Source organism: Lonchura striata, chromosome 12 (assembly GCF_050655825.1).
Source record: "Lonchura striata isolate lonStrDom1 chromosome 12, ASM5065582v1, whole genome shotgun sequence".
NCBI classification, from domain to species: domain Eukaryota; kingdom Metazoa; phylum Chordata; class Aves; order Passeriformes; family Estrildidae; genus Lonchura; species Lonchura striata.
In genome coordinates, this window is record NC_140714.1 from 9164177 (window position 1) to 9185514 (window position 21338).

The 21338-nt window shown below is 58.4% G+C and overlaps 1 protein-coding gene across 11 annotated transcripts; it reads right to left on the reverse strand.

Moving 5' to 3' along the window:
* Positions 1 to 216: 216 nt before the first annotated feature.
* USP19 (ubiquitin specific peptidase 19) lies at positions 217 to 21264 on the reverse strand. 11 transcript variants are annotated; one of them, XM_085590400.1, is made up of 27 exons: positions 21129 to 21264; positions 17407 to 17506; positions 17007 to 17251; positions 13994 to 14122; positions 13312 to 13445; positions 12593 to 13000; positions 12000 to 12267; positions 11714 to 11870; positions 11541 to 11612; positions 10909 to 11024; positions 10379 to 10593; positions 9903 to 10104; positions 9684 to 9817; positions 9337 to 9495; positions 9150 to 9260; positions 8889 to 8999; positions 8633 to 8734; positions 8274 to 8414; positions 7974 to 8092; positions 7616 to 7753; positions 7162 to 7526; positions 6382 to 6492; positions 5634 to 5850; positions 5162 to 5314; positions 4901 to 5064; positions 4642 to 4820; positions 217 to 461 (listed from the first exon to the last, which is right to left on the reverse strand). In XM_085590400.1, the coding sequence occupies exons 3-27, from the start codon at positions 17113 to 17115 to the stop codon at positions 321 to 323; spliced, it is 4155 nt and encodes a 1384-aa protein (XP_085446526.1). In that variant the 5' UTR covers positions 17116 to 17251; positions 17407 to 17506; positions 21129 to 21264; the 3' UTR covers positions 217 to 320. The 11 variants fall into 11 exon arrangements, with proteins under 11 accessions (XP_085446526.1, XP_021386916.3, XP_085446527.1 ...); XM_021531241.4 differs by lacking the exon at positions 17407 to 17506 and adding an exon at positions 15208 to 15264 and having other exon boundaries at positions 21129 to 21261; XM_085590396.1 differs by lacking the exons at positions 217 to 461; positions 17407 to 17506 and adding exons at positions 1696 to 2805; positions 15208 to 15264 and having other exon boundaries at positions 21129 to 21261.
* Positions 21265 to 21338: the final 74 nt, after the last annotated feature.

A 21338-nucleotide genomic window follows, 5' to 3' on the forward strand; every position in this document is an offset into this window, starting at 1 on the left:
CGTGTCCCCCACCCGCTGCTGTGGAGTGCACCCAGCAATGGCATCGGTCCGAGGGATATTGGGGAATAGCAAGCACCAAGTCACACCAGGGAACACTGGAGCACGAGGGCACCCGGGGCAGCAGCGTGCTGGGAGTCCTAACAGCACACTGGGGACATGGTGCCCCGACGCACCAGGGGGCAGAGGGTCCAAGGGATAGCAGGCAGCAGAGGCGAGTGGAGTTCAGAGAGTTTAATGAGCGCAGGACAAACCCCGATTCCCCCATCCCCCCACCCCCCAGTGCCTGGCCCACACCCCCAGGCCAGGCCCCCCATGACACCCTAGTCGACTTCTTCCATGCTGCTGTAGGAGGGGGCTGGGCGCTCGGCGGGGCTGGCAAAACGCTCGGGGAGGCCTTCCGCAGCCAGCGGCGGGGCTCCTTCGGGGGCCAGGCCGGATCCGAACGGCACCGGGGGCAGACCCTGCAAGCAGAAGGTGGGCATGAGAGGGACACTTGCACCCTGCCCACCCATCTCCCTCCCTTGCTCCTGAGGGGCTGGAGAGGTGCCCGGGGGGACAGCCCCACATACAGAATGTGCAGCCCCTGGGCTTAGAGAGCAGCAGCTGGTGGCAAGCCCCACGCAGGGCAGAGGGAAGCAGCGTGCCCAGGGCCGCTGGAGGCAGCCCCTCCGGCCCTGCAGCAGAGCCAGGCCGCAGCACACTCCTGCCCCAGGGCTGCTCAGCCACTGGCGGTCGGAGCAGAGCCCTGCACCCAGCACGGGCAGCAGGGACAGGCCACGGGCACGCTGCCAGTGCCTGCCGGAGGTCTGAGGAACACAGCAGGGCCAGAGGGGATTTCCAGGGCTGAGAGCACCTTGTCAGGCCTAGCTGCCGGCCACCCACCGCCAATGAGGGCAGGTAGGTGCAGGCAGCAGCCTGTGGGCCCCAACCCTGGGGTGCCAGCACCAGTCGGAGCAGAGGTCAGCCCACCGGCGCCGGGCACTGACTCAGACCCACGAGGCCAGCACTGTGGGTGAGCGGGGGAAGTTGCTGAGACCCAGGGCTGTAGACAATGAGGCAACTGTTCCAGGACAGGCACCTCATGACCACGGCACAGCCCTGACGGGCTCCCCGGCTGGGACGTGCTTGAGAGGGGAGTAAACCTCAGCACGTGGAAGAGGGACAGAGGTAGGGGGAGTCCAGCTCAGCCTCCAGCCTAAAATGCAAACGAACCCCTTCACTGCAAAAACATCCTTCCCGGGCCAGCTGAGGGCACTGCCAGCAGAACAGCAGTGGAGATGGAAAAGAAAGTCACAGGGCTCTGAAGTCACCTCTCACACCCAAATATGCCAGAGCTGTGTGAGCCACGCTCAGCCAAGGGCAACACGTCTCAATGTCAGACACGGTTGGAGTAGCAGACTGTGCCCCAGCCTCAGGGGACTGCCTGCTCCTGGCCCTGCTGGTCTCCCTACGCCCTGCACGTGTCCCGTGAGGCTCTCACTCCGCAGCTGGGACTGGAGCCCAGCCTGTGCCCCATGGCATGGGCAGGCAGAGCTCTCCCCTGAGCCTGCTGCCACACAGGGTGCACCAGACACCCAGCAAAGCCCAAGAGATGGTCCTGGTGCCAGCTGGGTCACAGAGCGGCCTCAGGTGACCCCAGTGTGGAGTCCTCGCCTCTGTGTGGGAGTCCCAGCACACAGGACAGGAATGCTGCAATTCTTTGGAAAACCTGGCTTTATTAATGTACCATGGTCATATCTATGTTCCCTCCATGCCTCTCCCACAGCAGGGGCAGCTGGTACCCTCGCAAATGAGGTGTTGCATCACACTGCCATGAAGAGACCAACTCCCCCAGATGCTGTCAGCACACAGCCCCACGGACTGGTGGGAGGCAGTGACCCACAGAGATGAGTGCTCACCATGGGCACCTCAGTCTGGATTGCCAGGCTCCCCAACAGCTGTCTGGGGCTCAGCAGGGAAGAACACAAGTCCTTGGTGACAAGCCCCAGCACAGGAGCGCAGCAGACACACTCCCAGCGCACAGGCAGCTAGCTGGCACCAAAAGGCTCAGCAGAAGGCTAGCAGGGCAGACTGGGCTGGCCAAGGACCGTGGGTAGCCCCAGCCCCAGGGGAGCTCAAGGCTCCTGCAGCAGCACAGCTGAGACAGGTGGCCAAGCCAGGGCCCATGTCAGGGCATCCTGCCCTTGCTGCAGCCTCCCGGCAGGTCTCCACTTCTTTCTTGGGAGCCAAGCAGAGATGGTTGATGTGCCCACGGGGCTCTCAGGCCCCAGCAACTCTGCAGCAGCAACGTCTCTTCTTGAGCAGCAGGTAGCCTTGAGGCCTGCCCCACTCCCAGTGGGCAGCAAGGAAGGGCAAAGGAGTTTCTGGTTCTGGGCTGTGCTTTGGCAAGGTAGTAGGCTGGCCACACAGGCCTGCCAGCTGGCACAGGAGATGCCAGGGCAGACAGACAGGAGCCGACAGCCCCATGTTTCCCTTGGCGAGTCTTTCCCAGCGATTTCTGTCCTGCTGCCTCATGTCTTCGTCTCACAGCGTCCTAGGACGGCGCGTGCCCTGGCGGCCCTGCTCCCGCAGCTGGCCACGCGCCTGGGCCTATCTCCAGCGGGGCTGGTAAATGAGCGGGTAGAAGACGTTCAGGAAGAGAGCCACAATTGCAGCTGTGGTGGCCAGGACAAAGTATCTGATGCAGCCTTCATCTGGGTGGTGGGGGGTGCCCGGAGTTCGCTTCTGGCCACAGGGCCTCCAAGAGTTTCTTGCAGGCCTTTGGGGTGCCTCAAGCTGCAGCTCTTGTTCTTCAGCCTCCAGTTCCTGCCAGATCAGAGAAGCCTGCGATGTGGAAACCTGCGTCAGCACTTGGAGAACACAACGGGCAACACCCCTTGCCATCCCCCGGGGCAGGCAGCTGCCTGCAAGCCCAGCCCCGTGCCCAGCCAGCCAGCCCGCCTCCCCATGCAGCACCGTTGTGGTCACGCCCGCCCCCGCAGCTCTTCAGGGTCTCTGGTGTGTGGAGCTCCGGTGGGTGGCTTTGTGGGAGGGAGCGTGGGCAGCTGCGGGGCAGGGTCTTCACGGGACTGCAGGGAGTGAAGCCAGCAGCTGGATCCCGATGGAGCAGATGCACTTGCATTGGTGGATCCAGGAGGCAAGGGAGCAGGCAGCAGCCAGTCACAGCCCAGCTTCTGTGATCCCGACAGGATCTTTCAAATGACAGCCAATCCAGAGCCAGCTGGAGCAGCAGGAGCAGGAGGCACAGTGCCAGTACAGGCAGTCACAGCTCTGCTTTGGTGGGTAGGAATGCTCTGACAACCAATTGTAGCCCAGGTTCCAGAAGGATTTTCCACAGGCAGCCAGCCACGGCTTGGCCCTTCATGTCGGTGATCGTGCAGAGAAGCCAGTCAGGGAGCAGGTCTCTGGAGGGCACCGAGTGCCACGGAGGGTGCAGGTGGTCCAGGGTGCTTGGGGACCTGCTGAGCCCCACTGGGATCCAATGCATCCCATTACCGCAGGGGAACCAGTGCTGCCAGGGGCCCAGTGAACCCCAGTACCACAGAGCAACCTGATGAACCCCGGTGCCATGGGGCACACAGTGAGCCACAGTGCCAGTTTGGTCCCTGAAGGCTCTCACCACCAGTGTGTGAGAAGCAATGCAGCTTTCTTATTGTTCAGGCTGCCCCAAAACAAGCACACAGGGCAGGAACAGCCCAGGCAGGCAGACACCAGCATGTCAGACAGCCTCACTGGCCTCAGAGACAGACAGCTTGTCCTTAGGCAAGAGGGCAGAGCTGGAATGCCTAACCAGCACTGGGCCAATGGGAGGATGAGCCAGAGGGGCAGGGAGGCCAGGCCAGAAAGGCCCCTCTGGGCACACATGTGCAGTCATGCTGGAGATGAACTGAGCATCATCCTCAGATTCTGTGGGCCCACAGAGGTGCTGAGCATGGAGGGAACGTCTGCAGCACAATGGTGCATGGGATCTGACCAGGTGGGCACCAGTCTCAGCTTTCCTGACTTCCACAAGAAGATCAGTGCAGCCATTCCCTACCACTGCATTCTGAAAGCACACTGCCATCCATCCCACCCCCAGTCCCTCCCTCCCAGGCCACCCAGCAACAGAGCTCGCTCTGGCAGGTTTCTCTACAGCACCCTGTGAAGGCTGCCAGGCCTCTGGCTCAGCACTGGCATTTACCTTTTTTGCACTTGGCTTGGCCCTGAGTTGAGCCCCAGCAGAAAGTGTTCTCCACCCTGCCTTTAAAGTGGCTCTGGAGGGCAAGTTCTTACTGCTCCCTAGCACAACCAGATCCTACTGCACTGCTCACAACCCCTCCTCCAACGCAGACCCCAGTGAGGCTGTGCCCCTTTTTCCTCTTCCAGTGCCCTCCCACCTCCACACTGATGATGAAAACCAGCTCTCCTGTGATCCTTCAGGACAGGGACTGTCCCAAGCCCACAGCGAGAACACGGCAAGACAGGCTCCAACACCCAGCTGGCGCAAGCTCTTTGCTATCAAAGGGGTACAGGCACTGCACCACAGCTGCACCAGGCTCTGTGGGTGCAGGTAAAGACGGGCAGGGCCCCTGCATGTGGGCCCCTGAGCAAATTTCAAGGCTCTGTGGCTCCATCAGTGGCGAAAGGGACGCAAGTGCTCACCTGGCTGGCAGCAGCTTCGGCAGAGGGGGTGCGCTCGGCGCGGTGGTCTGAGGGATGCCCTGGCAGGGGTCTCTCCACAGGAGAGTTCCTCCGGCGGTAGAAGAGGACATAGGCGTATCTGGTCACCACCTGGCTCTCATCTACAGTGGTGACTGTGCTGTCGTCAAAGAGCCGCCAGCCTGAGGAGGAGGAAGGGTTAAGCAAGCAGAGAAGTCACAGCTGCAGGAGCAGAGGGGTGGCAAGGGTGACAGAGGCTCACCCACGTCGCTGCGCTGGCTGTTCTTGTCGTTGGGCAGGCGGGCGTATGCTGTGTAGTGCCCTCCAATCATGCCTCCATAGTGGTTGATCACAGCATACAGGTCATACATAGGCAGCTGCTGCTCTCCCTTCCGACCAATGCAGAACTTGCTCAGATCCAGGCTCCTATGGAGAGACACAGCGACCGTCAAGGGTGATCAGGCTGCACTGCAGGTCAGCAGAGGCAGTGCCAACCCAGACACATCATCCCCTGGGCTCTCACCGGACGGGAAAGTCCACCATGTCATTGATCTTGTCCCTCCAAATAAAACTGCGGAAGGAGAAGCGCTTGAGTTGGATGATGAGGACATTGGGCAGCCGCCACAGCATCAGCTGCTTGGAAGCCTCACGGTGCTGCTTGCACTTGGGGCAGTACCTGGGGGAAGAGTGTGCTTGTTACTGGCATGGGGAGAGCCTCAGTCCTTGCAGCCCAGCTCAGCCCCAGGGTCCCCACATGCAGGGCTGGCAAAGGGTATGTGGGAGGGCTCAGCCTCTTCTGTCAAGGGCAGGCCAGTACAGTCCTGCAAAGCACTAGCTTTGCTCCCCAGTGGCTCAGCCCTTCCAAGTGCACAGGGAAGGGCAGCTCATTGTTCCTGGCTGCCAGTAGAAACAGCGTGCAGGCCCAGGCAGCTCCTGGGAAACCCCTGCTGCTGTCTGGGCCCGTTGGCTGGAACCCACCCTGCTGCCTTCCTCACCACGCTTCCTCTGGGGCTAGGACTTCAGGCTTCGTGAAGAGATTGAGGCACTGCTCCAGGGTGAAGTGGCCAGCCCGGGCCGCTTCGCTGGCCGAGCCTGGATCCTCCACACACTCCAACTCCTTAGATTCTACCAACACAAATTCCTTGAGGCGCTCATTGTTCTTCCACACCAGGGCAAGGGAGCAGTCATCTGTCAGATCCAGGGGGATGTCACCTGTGAAGGGGCACAGACCTCACACACCTACTGCGCCAGGCTGGACGAGGCCACCTTGCTGAAGCAATCTTGCCCATCCCAGTTAGATAGAGTGATCAAAAAGAGCAGGCAGAAAGAGACAGGTAACCCCTGGCCACGTTGATCATGCAGAGCCCCTCAGCCTACAGGGTGCAACACTGGCACAGCCCTTTCATCAGCAGTACCCCCACAACCAGCACATGGTGTGGGCATCCCATTCAAACGAAGAGGTGACCCAGAGATCACAGACCCTCTGAGAATACATGAGGTTGGAAGGAATTGACCTATTTGCTGAGGAGAACAGGAATGTCATACCCAGGAAGAGTGTCTAAACAGAGGCTCTGTGCAGCAGAGCCCTTTCCTGCCCTGTCAGATGCAGCTTTCAGATGTCCCAGTGTGGACACCTGGGCTTATCTTGTGCCAAGCAGACTCTAGCACCCTGGCCAGGTAGATCCACTACCCTGGCAGAGGCTGTAAGCAATGAAGGTGGTGCTTTACAGGGTTCTGGCTCACCTTTATCTTCCAGCTTGTGCTCTCGGTTGGCAGAATCGATCTTAGTGATGTAGAACTGTGTGGCGCGGGCACTCAGCGAGTCTGGAGTGTGCTGGTACCCAGGGATGGCAGCTGTGAATAGGCACAGACAGATTTGTGGTGGCACTGCCTGTCTGCCCTGCGTAGGGGCCAAGAATTTGCAGCGCCCCCACCCCCACCTCACATGCTACGGCCTTGAAGGGACACAACCACGTGCCCGTGTCCTTGACTATTTTTAGCAGGCGCCTGCCCCTGGCAAGCTGTGCTCCTCTGCCTGCCTTGCCCCTTCACTGCACATTGCTGCCATCCTGAGACGAGTGTCTGGAAACGTGACAGCCAGGCAGCCGAGCGCGAGAGGCTGCTCCCATGCAGCTGAGTCAGAGCGAGCGAAGTGCTTTGCTCACAGCCCCCAGGGGCTCAGCCTGCACCAGCTCTGCCTTGCTCCCACAGGACTTCTGCCAGCCCCCACCTTCCCACCTCTCCCACAACAACACAACACTCCCACCTCTCTCCTCATCAGGTCTCTGCTCTACACCCTGGGCTTTGCCAGGGCAGGGCAGAGCGTGGGTAGGTAGGCAGGCAGGCATTTCAGGTGAGGCAAGAGTGCCAAAACAAAGCTCCCATGGCCTCATCTGTGTTCCCAAGAATCTCCAGACCAAACTCACAAGAGGAGAAGAGATGCTGTGCTGGGAGGTCACCTCAAGGAGGGAGAATTGCCCGAGCTCCTGGCACAGACACAGCCAGCACTTCAGCACCTCTTACCTTCTGGCTTGAGGGCTCTCTCATAGGATGGCTCCTTCTCACAACAGCTGTCACCCTGCGACTCCATGTGCTCAGAGAACCCTGAATCCAAGCTCAGGAGGGAACTCCTGGCTGTCAGGACCTTGCTCCGGACAGTGGTAGTATCCCCCATCTCTGGCTGCAGCTCAGGCACAGCTGGCGAGAGCGGGGGCTCCTGAGGGAGGCTTGAAACCCTGTCCCCATCTCCCAGCTCAGGAGCAGAGGTGGCTGCTGCACAGCTGCTCTTGGCCAGGGGCTCCAGCTTGTCCGAGTGCAGAGGCTGCAGCCCCTGCTCTGGTGATATCCGGCCCAACTGGAATGGAGGCTGGAACACGCTGACCGAGTACCTGGGCATGGAGGTGGAAGTTAGAGCTGGCCAGACATGGGGCTGAGCTCAGCTCTGGAGCAGAAGCACCCTCCTTCCCTGGACTCTCACCTTGCGTAGCCCTCCAGCAGCTGGGCCAGGCGGGCATAGGTGAGGCGGGACTCGGGCACACTGATGAGGAAGGGGAAACCGATGTTCTCAGGACGGCACGAAGCCTTGTGGTCTGGCCAGTGTGTTTTCTGACATGCCCTGTAACACACATAGACCCTGCTGAACTCAGCACCCTTGAACAGCCTGGGAAGGAGCACTGCAGGGCCAGACGGTTGGGGACAAGGGGAACACCAGGAGTTCAACTGGCTCCATCCCAAAGGGCAGATCCATCCCACCTTCTCCCACCAGGCAGAGCTCTCCCATCCAGCCCTTCACAGCAGGAGACCCTCCATCCCTGCCAGGCACCAAGCCAACTCACACGTTGCAGTAACCAACTCGATAGCACCTCGTGCAGCGCTTGAGCTTCTCATCCTCTGGCAGCTGCTTCTTCTGGCAGGCTGCACACTTGGCGACAGGGCCACTGGGCACCTGTGGACGCTGCAGGAGAAAGGACCCATTGGACAGGGAAGGGCACCTGGGCAGGACAAGGCAGCCTTGGTGGGCATCCATGCTCACTGTAGCTAATTGCCCTTGTGCGCAGTTCTGCCCCTCCTGCTCAGTCCCACTTATGGCTCAGCCTTCCTGCATCCCTCCCAGTAGTCCCAATATGCCTTCTTACCTGCTGGACCTGAAGCTCCACCACACGTTCCTTGGCCAGCTCTGGGGACAGCACCTCAAAGCAAAGCAGCAGGTCCGTTGGCGAGACTGTGTCTAGGGAGTGAGATGGCAGGAACATGCGGTGGAAGTGATTCTTGATCACCTGCCAGGAAAGCAGTGGAGCATGGCCGTGTGAGGGCTGCCCTATGTGTCCTCTCCTCAGAGAGCCACAGACCTCAGCCTCACAGTGAGCTGTGGGAAGAGCAGCAGCTCAAGGATGCTGTGCTCAGCTCACCACCTCACAAGGCAAAGATGGACATCCCCCAGGCCCTACTGTGGTGGCCTAACCCTCCAGAGCTGGTATGTGCCCAGCACTCTCACCTCTGCCAGGCGCAGGTTCTCTGGTTTCACACGCACGCTGTGGGCAACTGAGTCAAGTACCTCCATGGCACTGGAGTTCTCCTTGCTGATACTCACGAGGAACTGCCACCAAGAAAGTGCCACATTAGTCACACCACACTAAGGCATATGAGCCCTTATTTAACACACGGCTTAGCCGGTTGGCACATGACCAGCTGCCTGGGGCACCCCCAGGAGCCTTCTTAGGCTCCCTCCCCAAGGTAGAAGTATCCTTTACCTTGATGGGTTTCTTGTGTGGCTCCTTTGCAAAGTAATAGACGGTCAGCACCTTTTGCTTCTGTGGGAGGGGCACGGGAAGGTACAGGAAGGGGTCAAAGGTAATAGATACCTGCAGATACAAAAACACACTCAGCTGTGGGAAGTGCTTGTGGCTGAGCAGCAGATCCAGCCTTGCCCTGTGACCTGTGCTCTCTGAGGGTCAGGAGCATACTTCTTCTGCACAACCAGGACAGGGACAGAACCTTCAGGGCTGCCCTACCTTGGAGCACATCGGGCACACGAGCTTGGATTTGTACTGGCCCTGGAAGAGGTCTACTACGAACGAGTCATTCCTCATCTTGTGTCGTTGCCAAGCCTCCTCAGCTACCACCTGCAGGAACAAAGGGCTTAGCACCTATACCACCCAAGCTGTTCTCCCAGTGACTTTGGGGAAGGAAGACTCTCACCTCATCAGGCCTCCCATCTGAGTCAACAGTCTCTGTGTAGGGCTTGTTCTGGATGCGGTTGAGGTCCTCATGCAGGCCATCAAGCAGAAAGGCCATAAATTCCTGAGCATCATGCTGGGCATAGCCAGTGAACTGGCTGGCCTTGCTGGCCACAATTGCCTGTGGGGAGCACAGTAGTCAGGGCTGGTCAGCACACCTCTGGCAGCACTGCCTGCCCCATGCACAAGCCCTGGCTGCATCCACCCACACAGAGCTCTCTGTGGCACTTGCAGGAGAGCCAGGTGCCCACAAAGGAATACTGGGGACCCACAGCAGGGCCTGCTGAGCACCAATGCCAAGGGCCCTACCTTCAGTTTAGAGGGCTGGAAGGCATGGTGTGTGCCCTTCCACAGTGCTCTGAGCAGCATGGCAAAGCCGATGGCCAGGCGTCCACCCGTCCCCAGTGGGTTGTTATAATTGATTTCTGACTCAAAGGACCGATCTGTAAGAAATGCAGGAGCTCAAGGTGGCTGCTGGCTTCTTCATCTGAGTGGCCAAGCTCCGCTGGGCTCCCAGTGTGGGCTCACCATGGAAGTAGTCACGCAGCTCCCGGGTGTTGGACAGGGACTGGATGACACTGTTCATGAAGCAGGTGTTGCCCAGGTTCACCAGCCCCGTGAAGCCAGGCAGGCAGACTTTCTTCTTCTCATCCTCATCCTCATCATCCTCCACGCTCTCGGCACTCACGGGGCTGTGTGTCATTGGTGGCACCATACATGTCGGTTTGGGCTGCCAAAGCAGAGGCAAGTGTGAGAGTGTGGGAGTCTCTCTGGGAACACCAGAGGAACTTGAAAGCCCAGGAAAACCCCCAGAGAGGGCTGAAGCCATCACACCATCTCCCACTTGGACTGGGACAGACAGGCCAACGGCTGCCCCCAGTCCTGCTCCAACGACTGAGGGGCACCACACTTCCTCCTCCAGGAGTACTTCAGTCTCCAGAGTGGCACTGAGGAGGTGTCTCTCTTTTCCCTATCCAGGTCAAAGCCAGCATGACCACACTCACCGAAGGAATGTGTGGCTCCTGCTTCACTGCCAAGTGCTCTGTGGCCGTACGGGCTGCCACGCCATCCAGAGCCCCATCTTCCACACGTGGCTTCTCTTTGTCACTGGTTCGGGCCTCTTCCTTGCTGGAGAGGGGGTGCTGGTTACTGCCCGGAGGGTTCTTATCCAGAGGGGTAGGGCCTGTAGGCATGGCAACCTTTGCACCACCCACTGCACCTTAAAAAGGGGGAAGGGTGGGCCTGTGGTTAGCAGCACCACACATTGCCCACCATGGGGCTGAACTGCTCATTCCACACTTACACAGGCTCTCTCCTACCCATGAGCAAGGGAAACAGCAGTGCCCTTCTCCTATCCCTTGGCTCACACCCTGGCTCACATCCCTCCTACCTGCACCCACTCAGCCCCTCTCCATCCCCACCATTCCATGCCAGAGGACCCAGCACCAGCTGGCAGCTGGTAGTGGTGAGGAGGGTCCATGCCCCACTGCAGTGCAGCAGGCAGGCAGGACGGACATGAAGGCAGGGTGCAGACCTCGTGTGGCTGGAGCCTCCAGCCCGCCCCAGCGCTGGCTCTGGCGTTTCTTCAGGCAGACATCAATGCGAGACACTGTGAAGTTGTACGTGCACTGGTCCGGCTCAATCAGGTTCCTGCAAGGCACGCAGCAAGTCAGAGGTGCCCCAGACCCCACAGCAGCCTCAGACATGCCAAAGCCTTTGCATAGCACACCCATGACCTCCAGGCAGTAGGGACCCTGCTAGCACTAATCCTGAGGTAGCCCTGGCAAAGCAGGGTGGAAACCCTTGAGCCTGGCCACACTGAGCACACAGAGCACCTCTTTTCTGACAGATCCATTCTGCTTGGCTCTCTCCTGCTGCACATCCTACCCAAAGAGCACACAGGCTGGTCTGGCTCTGTCCCAAGAGGTCTAGAACAGCCTGGGGCAAACTGCACGCAAGGCGAGACTGGGATTTCCTCCTCTGCAAGCAGCACTCAGCCAAGGCAGACCAGGCTCAGGGCACCAGTGTAGCATGGTATAAGTGAAACCTCCAGATGCAGAAACGAGTGTTCCCTGTACAGAGCCACCAGATGGGACTGGTTCCTGCTCCAGCTCTGCACTCTCACCTCCCTTGCCCTGGTGTGGGTTAGAAGGACAGGAGTCATACCTGAGTTTCACCTGCCACCGGAACACCGTGTGGGGCCCACAGCCAGGATGGAGACGAAGGAAGTTCGAATCACTGCAGAGAAATTGAGAGTGAGCAGAGGTGAACAAACAAGTAGCCCAGCCACAATCAGGAGCTATGCAGCAGCCTGCCATCATCCTGAGGCAAACTTGTACCTCGTCTGGAACACTAGTGTGAAGTCTTGTTCCCGGAACAACACCTTGGATGTCTCCTTGTGGATCTCCTTCACATAGACATGCACCACCACCAGATCATTGCCCTTCTCGTATGAGTCATTCTTGACAAAGGTCAGGCTTACAAAAGGCTCTGGCTCTGAGTAAGGAAAACCACAGAGAGAGAGATTTTCTTCCTTGCATGTTGGAGATGCAAGCTGACCCAGGAAAGGTCCTGAGCAGATGGGCCTTCCTGACCAGGCTCACCCCATGGCCTCTGGCCACTCACCGTCAGCTGCTGCTTCCAGAGCCACGTCGTCCTTGGACCAGTCCCTCTTCTCACCATCTCTGCCCATGGGAGGGGTGGCCACTGGGATGGCCTTAGAGCTCTCTCCCAGGACAGGCAGGCAGTCCCGGCTCCGCAAGGCCTCAGTAGGGCTGCCTGGCTGCAGGACTCTCTTCTCAACACAGGTGGCAACACGATGGGGGAGCACCTCTGTGGTAGCTGCAAGAGGAGGCATCTCCACGGGAACAGTCTCTTTGGCCAAAACCACAGCCTTTCAATACAGAAAGACACAGTGAAACACAGACACTGTCATCCCTGAGCTGCCCTGGCCCAGCCACTGTGGCTCCTGCCAGCCAGTGAGGCACAGCTCCACACCACCCGCTTCTCCCTGCACATCCCATGCCAGCTCAGCCCCACTAGCACCACAGCACAGCAACTGCAGGGTCCTCACTTCACCCTCTCCTCCACCACAGGTCCTCCTGTCAGCCCTCAGCATCCCAGAGCCCACCTCATCCTTCTTGGCAGGGATGGGTCCTGCATCCCCTGCACAGGGCAGAGGAAGCAGGGGTACCCTGTCCAGCCAGGTCCCCGGGTACCTTCTCGAGTGGCAGTGCGAGGTCTGCGAGGGCCGCGGGTGCATCGGCCTGGCTGGCTCTGCCATTGCGGCGGCTGCTGGCCCTCCCACTGTGCCCTTTGCTGGGCTCTGTGCTCCCGGTGACCCTGGCATTCGACTCCTCTTCAGTGGGAGCTACTTTGAGGTATACTGCCCTCTTGGCACTGGGGCCACTCTGTGTCCCTGGGCTGGCTGGGCTTTTCCCTCCCAGGGCCTCGCTTCTTCCTGGAGCACGCTTGGGGTTGGAGGGCTCCCGCCGGGATCTTGGTGGCTCTGTGCCTTCAGCCCTCAGCTCTTCAGGGGTCAACTCTGCAGAAGCAGCCTTCTCCTTCCCGTTCTCCCAGCACGCAGCCCCTTTGGCCAGTTCTTTGGATCCGTCTTTCCTTTTTTTCTGTAAAATGCAATGCAGCACAGTGGGAAGGTATTCAGGTAGCAGCATCTTTCAGGTTCCCTATCAACCCCTCACCCTCACTCCCCCTTCCCAGACTGCACCAGGACTCTACTCCAGAACCTGGGAATGCATGGCAGGCAGAAACAGGGATACAACTCCCTGGGACAGTGGCAGATGGCTCATGCAGCACATAGATGAAAGATGTGCCCCACATTGCTCCCTGGGCAGCTCAACAGCAGGGAGCTTGGAGGTGACCCCAGCTCCCCAGGGCTCCACAAATTCCCTTAACAGACATATTATTCCCTCCTTACCAGAAGTGAAGACCAGTTATGGAGTGGGATCTTCTTCTGCAGCACAAGCTGTAGAAAGTTGCCCTTCTTGCACTGGATCTTGCTGCAGGAGCTCTCGATCTCTTCATAGAACTGACAACTCCACTGGCGCCCGTCTGTAAAGCAGAGGGGAACCACTACCTCAGGCAGTGCTCCAGGCAGCTGTCACCTAACCCACAGCCCCCTTTCACCTGCCCCCAGGATGAAGGAAGCACTCAGTCAGAGCCAAGAAAGCTGCAGGCAGGCTGCCACCATACCCCAGGAGCCTTCCAGGGCTCCAGCCAGCTTTCCTGAACTTGCTTTGTACATCTGGCTGGCCTTCTTCCCAGTAGGAAGGCCCTGGGCCTCCCTGCCCTCAGGGGCACAGTCATTTTTCCAAAGGATACCCAAGACTGACTCAGCCATCCCAGCAAGCAGGGGACAGAGACGCACTGGCGCGGCCGTGGACATTTGTTCACTTGGCACAGAGGCCAGTCCTGCCCTCCCCAGCTCTACAATGCTCTCCTATGGGCCCCGTCTGCTGCCTGAGTGTGTGCCAGCTGAGAGCAGGGCATTGCCTCTGAGGGAAAGGTTTGATGTCTGCCTGCAGCAACCCCGTGCTTGGCCCAGAGCTGCGCCAAATCCCAGTGGATAAATGCTAGCAGCAGTTGCTCCACTGCCATACCTGGTAGTTTGACCACACAGTCCGTGTCAGTGAAATCAGCATGTACATCCTCTGTCTTCAGAGCTCCAGTGCCCAAATTCAACTTGATAATGATCTCATCGGCATTCTGCTTCCAGTCCATCAGCAGGTCTAGGAAAAGGGAGGGAAGTGTCACCCACTTGCTAGGGAATGAGCCTGAAGTGCCCACTCCTTGGCTGGGGAATGCAAGCCTGAACACACACGCAGTTAAAGAGGTCACCACAGGGAACACAGATCATGACAATTAAAAGGGACCTGCCCTCATCAGATAGGCCACAAACAAGAACACATGTTGCAGCAGGGCAGATGTATCCCGGTGGGAACCAGAGAGATCAGAAAGGCAGTGCTGTTCTTGGCATTGCCACAAGCAGCAGTGGCAGCTGGGAAGAAAGGGTGGCTCCTGCCAACGACAAAGCAATTACTGCTTTCCCAAGGAACAAGGAAGCCACAGAATTACTCTGGGGGATTTAGGTGGACTCTGACCACAATCAGAAATTGCCACTTCCCCTTTGCATATGCAAACCAAGCAGCTCAGCTGCAACCATCAAAGTAATGCACTCCTGCCAGGTGAGTGTGGCTAACACAGCTGAAAGATGGACAGGCTGGCCAATGGGCAAGTACGCCAATGGGTGAGAAAAGAATGCAGCAGTGGTACTCTGGTGCAGGCAGAATTTCCACTGTGTGCCTGCCAGGCTCCAGGTGTGGCCTTTGATGACCTGAAGTCTTCAACACAAGGAAGTGATTTTGATCACCTTGGTCTCAATCAGGTTTGTTCTACCCCTGGGGCACAAGGACACCCTACTCTGTCCCCAAAGCAGGCCTGGACTGAGACAGAAACCAGTCAATGCTGCCCACAAGGTGACACAGCTTGGGATGTTCCCAGCACAGCATCATGTCCTACTCAGAAACAAGCAGAGCAGATGTCAGCAGTGAGGCATCCCAGGCCTGTGCTCAGTGGCACTGGGACACCTGAGTTGCAAGCAGCCTGCCACATACTCAGGGCCTCTTCCTTGCAGACAGCCTTTCTCTGCCCCTGGGAAGGCTACATACTGTTAAGAAAAACACTGAGGCAAGGGAGTGCTCATGTTAGCTTCTGCTCAATGCCAGAGCACTGGACAACAAGGTGAGAGCTTCAGATCCCTTGGCAAGGGCACTCCATGGCCATGCACTGACAGCTGGCACACACCTCGACTTACCCTCCTCTGAGTCCTTCTCCTGGGTAGTCTCAGCCTGCTCGAGCTCAGGGCGAGACACTGGTGGGCAGAGAAGCAGAGCGCAGGCAGATCTGTCATTCTGTCACCTCACAACATAGGCCAGCAAGCTGATGCTGAAAATTTCACACATGACCTCGTTCTACCCTGAATCAGTGTCCAGGCCTATCATCCTGCATGTGTTGCCCACTTCCCTCCTCTGCTTTCTCACATTCTCCTTCCCCAGAGTCCTGCCTGCAGCACTGCAGCAAGTCAGTGCCAGGACAGCTGCTTTGGGCCATAGTACCATATCCCAATCTCAACAGTCCCACAGTGGGAACAACATGACAATTCTACACCATGTAGGCACTGCTCTTTTGAGGCACATCTCATTGTGAGCTTTTGGCATCCAGGCCCAGCTGTGTTGCCCAGCTTGGTAGACCAGGTCCCAGCCCCCAGCCATATAGAGGAGTGCTGTTTTGATCTGACAGAAAGAACCTGGTGTTTGGTCATGCTCAAACTAATTCTGCTGTAACCAGAGAACCACGTGGCTCAGCTGCACTTTAACATTTCCATTTCTGCACAAGCTGCCAACGTCCACATCTGAAAACCTCCTTCCAGATCAGAGTGGGGAACCAAACTGACCTGACACCTAATCCCTGCTACCCACAGAATTACCTCCAACAGCCAGAAGTGTCTCCAGGCCTGCTCTAGCCCCACAGAACAGTGAACTCTGCCAGGCAAGCAGCCCAAAGTGACAGCACATTCTCCTGGAGCGGAGAAATAGTGGCAACAGGAACTGTGGTCTTCACTCAGGAATGCTCAGAGGGCTGTTGCTGCCTCCCTTGACCAGGTACAAACCAGTAGGAAACTTCTGCTGACCACTACAGCCACTGGTGCAAAGGTGCTGGTGGGGCTGGCAGTGTGAGAAGCACAGCAGTAGCACTAAGTGGAGGATCCACAGTCTCTTAACACCTCTCACAGAGGGGACAGGGGCAGCATGGCTGCCCCCAAGACAGCCCCCACGTCAGAGGATGCAGAGCCAAGCCCTACCAGAGGCACACTCCTCCCATGTGAGAGAAAGTGGCGCTGTGCTCTGCACTGTGGGATTTCACATCGGGGACTGCGCCCGGCCGCTCTGGCACAGACCTCGCCAAGCACTCAATTACCTTGGCCTATAAAACACCCTGTGATTTTGAGGTTACAGTAATCATAACAGAGCAGGCACAGAAATCAAACAGCTTTCCAGAGCAACACAGAATCTTGCAGGCATCCTGCCCGCAGGCATTCACTGCACCCGAAGCATCATTTTTGTCAAAGGATACATGACAATTAAAGAAGGAATTATTCTACAGCAACTACTTCACCTGAACCACACCCTGTTCTGACTCAGAAACTAAAGCAGCAGCCCCACCCGCAGGCCTTGCACTCCTGGTCACAGTGCTGCCTCTAGCTGCAAGAGCACCCACAGGTTTCAGTTCCACTCTCACTGGATCGAGGCAGATCACACTCAGTCCAAAGCAGAGTCTAGAAACAATCACCAAAGCCTGCTGCAGACATTAGCTAACAAGGCCACAGGCCCAACCTTCCTAACATTGCTGCGGCTAAGTAGTACCCAAAGAAAGGAGGTTACAGGTCCAGGGAGGACACTGTGTCAAGAAGATCCCACATCACATGGGTTACCATAAGCTGCAGGAAGTGATTAGTCAAATCTGTTTATCCTGCAGCAGATGGCTGAGAGGCTCCCAGGCTGCGGGGCTGAGACACCCTGGGCCTGCTCACCAGTGATGCTGAGGGGCTCTCACCTTCCTTGCTTTCCTGATTGGCTCGATCCTTCTGCTTCTTCTTGTTGGTGGCATCATCCAAGCCCCGAGATGTTCTCCTCTGGCCAGGGGCATTTGTGCTGCTGGACATCTTCAGCCGTTTGGAGGACACAAACAGCCCGCCGGGGTCGGTAATGGAGTCTGGGTCAGGGGTGCGACGTTTTCTTCCTGGCCCAGCTATCTTGGCGACTCTCTGTGGTCAAACTCTCTGGCAAGGAAGTAATGGCCTAAAGAGAGGAAAGAGCAAGCATGGCAGGAGGAGCAGGTGGAAAAGGCCCAACAGCAGCAGGATCCACTCTTTGCCTCAGGGCCAGTGCCCTTACATGACCTTCACCATGGCGTTTATGGGAAGCCCCATGCAGCGCTCAATGAGGAAACCTACCTCATCACAGCTGCTACAGTGCTTACTGCCAAAAGCATGGGCTTGTCAGAGCTCCCAACATACAACCAGGGGTCTTCAGTATGTGACACGCATTAAAAACCTGGAAAGCAAGTGTCATGCTCATGGCTCCCACTATAGCAACACTGGCCAAGAGCAGCTGCTGGCGCTAACGCCCAGAGACACAGGCGAGGGCAAGGACATGAGGAGGCCTGGATCTGCAAAACTGAGCCTCCAGAGTCAAACTAGGGGAGCCTGTCACACAGCTTCAAGTGACGGCTATTTCAGTCAAACAGTGTCCTGTGTAACAGCACCAGAATAGGAGCCAGTAACACCCTAAGAAGGAAGCAGGCCTGGGACAGTCTCCCATGACAGATGAGAGCAGAGCCCCCTGGCAAAAGTAGAGTTCCTCCCCCTTCTCCCACTAGCTGGGAACTTAACCAGCATGACTGCACCTTGAATATTTATCTCCCAGCCAGTTTACAGACAGCGTCAGCGGGGCCTGGCCTGGAAACAGGACACCTCTGCTCCTCGTGCCCCAGGAACACAGTAGGCTAAGCAGGGCATGTAAGTTGTTCACCCCTGTCCCCTTTGTAGACATGCCCTCCCTATAAAGCCAGCTCCCCTACAGGACTTGCGAGCTGCTGGCCCACTGCACTCGACAGTGTCACCCTGCAGTGTTCAGGGCTTTGAGAGAGCAGAGATGAAAAAACCCACTGCAAGCAGTCCCATTGGAGGTGTCCCCATGGAGGCGGTGTGAGCAGAGAGCTGGGAAGGTTTCCTCCCTCGCTGCCCTGGCTGCACACCCTGACCCTAGCAGTGCCTGCCAGCCTGCAGGGGTTTGCAGCAAGGAAACGGGCCCAGCTCGGATCCTGCCCACCCCCAGGTGCCAGCTGCCTGCCACAACTCCCAGTGCACTGTTTCACACACATCCCACGGCCTGGCTCCCATCTCAGGACACGGAGCCAAGCCCAACAACACCTTGGCCTAGCCCAGCTCCACCGAGCCTGCCTCTCCATCAGTGGGAGGCAAGCTGTCCCTCAGGAACACCCTGTTCTGCTTTCAGCCATGTACCAAGCACAGACCCTTGCTGTGCATGGGCACAGCCAGAGGCAGGAAGTACTCCAAGGGAGGCACTCTGACAGAGGAAGGACACTGCCAGCTCTGTCCTGCCAGTCCCATTTTGCCAGGGCATTTGTGTTCTAGAAATGTTCAGGCCAACAAGCAGCCCCAAACTGAGAGGAACCCCAGAGAGCAAAGCCTTGCCCTCAGCTCTGGCAAAGCCAGCCCCATGACCGGTGCTGCATCCAAACCACTTCTCTTCAGGCCAACTCGCCCTCACCACAAAGAGCCACTGAAGCCAAGTGAAAAGCTGAGTCCAGCCCAACTGCCTGGCACAGACAACTCCTGCCACCCATGGTGCAGAGGCCCAAGTGACCTGGAGACTGAGATGCTGAGCAGAGTCCAGTATCAGTCCCAAAGAGCTTGGAAGAGTGTGGGAGGGCAGCATCATCATCCCCGTGTTGCTGCTGCACTCACTGGGTCACTCCAGGATGCAGAAGCACTTCTGGCTCCAGAGGGAATGGGAAGGGCCCCCACAGCAGTGAAAGTGGCAGTGATTCACCAGGCTAGGCCTCTGATGCCAGCTGCATGCTGTCACTCAGCTCCAGTCTCCTGGTGCTGAAGAAGCTCACCTAGGCTTGGCAAACATGGGAAAGCATTTTTTGTTGTATTTCTTTTGCCTCCAAGGTGAAAACCCCAGGAGAAATGACTCAAGAAGCAGTGACTGCTTCATGCAGGGTCAGGAGAGGCTCTGTTGCCTTCTTCCTGCACCTCCAAAGGGGTGGCAGAGGATAACTGCTGGGCAGGGGTGAAACAAGCTCTGAGAAGGGTTCTGGAGGGCTGAGAAAGGACAGACCTCTGCCCAAAAAGGGGCGAGGAAGAGAGACAGGGTTGCATGCCTGCTTGTCACTCCTCCAGGAGAAGCCTGCTGCTCTCATGCCTCGCTGAGGGCTCAGCTCCCTCGGGTGCTTTGCTGACAGCCATTCCTCATGGCAGGCAGGAACCAAGGGGGCTGGAGCTCTGCCCATTTCAGCTGCCAGACTGATGGCAGCCTGAGGCTGCTGCACACACTTCAAGGTTTTGGAGGAGCGAAGGCAAAGCACAGGTTACTCAGGGATTAGAACAGGCGAATAGGAGATTTTTTGCCACCAGGAAACACACATACAGGCAGCATGTTCAGCCCCTGGGTGCACAAAGGTTTTGGCACCACTCCTGTTGGCACGGTAGGCGTCACTGCAGGGGAGACATGGTGAAAAGCCACTCTGGCTAGATGCCAGGTGAACCTCTGGGAAGCACCTGATGAGCTGGCCACTCCTACAAAACCTTACTCAATCCCCAGAGCCAGGGAAGCCTGGCCATGCTGCTGCGGGGAGCAGAAGTGCTTCCCCATCCTCTACCCTGCCTGCCTTTGTGCTGTGGTGTGTACCAGACCCACATCCAGCCCGGGCTCTCTCCTAACCCTGTCTTCTCCCAGAGCAGTTTCCCAACCCAGCTCATGCTGAGACTGCAAATATTTTGACTAGCCAGAGGCCAAGGAGAAGGGCCACTCCTCCCCAGAGCAGCACCAGACCAGGATGGACAGCAGAAAGGCTCAGTGAGATGCAATCTGTGTCCCGTGCCTGGGGCAGGTTTAGCACGTGGCAGGAGGAGCTCCCCAATTCTTGTCTACTGCACACCCCACCAGTGCCCAAAGGCCTTTGCAGAGGTAGCTGCAGAGAAGGCTGGCTATTCCAACAGCATCATCTTTCCACAGACTTTTGGATCCTCCATGTCCTCAACACAGACAATAGAAACATGTCCCTCATGTACACAAATACTTTTGCCACCTTCTGTTTCTTGTTCCCCTGAGGGACCAGAAATCCCATGGCTCAAGCTTGACTTTTACTTGAGTTTCTGGGCATGCCTGACACGCGGGTGGAGCCAGGACAAGCACAGAGTCCCCTGGGGCCGCTACTCAAGCCAGCACCGTCACACAATATTTGTTTCCAACCCACGTGGAAACCACTGTGCCCCCGAAGCATTGTGCTAGCAGTGAGCCCTCTGCTGAGTGGGGAACCCTGCAGGCCCAGCTCCCTCATTCTGGGGACAATCACTGAATCATAGAAAGGTTTGTGCTGGAAGGAGATCTTTAAAATCATCTGGTTCCAACCCGCCAGCCGTGGGCAGGGATAGCGACGAGAGCATCCAGACAGGAGCCGGCAGCCCCTGGCCTGCTGGGCGCTGCTGCTCGGCCCCAGGCACGGGGAGCGGGCTAGGGGACTGTGAGCGGTGTCGGTGCGAACGGTGTCGGTGTGAGCGGTGTTTGTGTGAACGGCCCCGCGGGCGGAGCACGAGGTCACCGCGCCGGCTCCTGCCCGGGGCTGCTCCGCTGCGCTCGGCCCGTCCTGCCGAGCACCGCTCTGAGGCGCCGCGGCCCCGGCTCCTGCAGCCCCGCACGTTCTCTCCACTCAGGCCCGTCACAGGCAGCCGCCGCCGCCATCCGTTGCCCGCCTCGCTCTCCGCCGCCCCGGCTCCCGTGCCCACGGGCCGCATCCCGGCCTCCCGCCGCCCCCGGGCCCTGCCCGCCGCTGCGGCCCTCACCCCGCGCTGGCCCGGGCGGCGCTCGCCGCCCCCGGGCCCCGCCGCCGCCCCGGCCCGGCCGGCCCGGCCCGCCCCGCACTCACGGCCCCGCCCGCCGCTCCGGTCTGTTTGTGCCGCGCCGAAGTTCCGAGCGGGCCGACAACGGAGACAGGCCCGAGCCCGTGACGCACTTCCGGGAGCCGCCGGGCACGCCCACGTGACACGCGGGTGAGTCACGTGGCGCGGAGCCGGGGGCGGCGCGTTCCCGCGGCACCGGGAGCGCGCGGGGGAGCCCCGGTCCCGCCCGCGGGTTC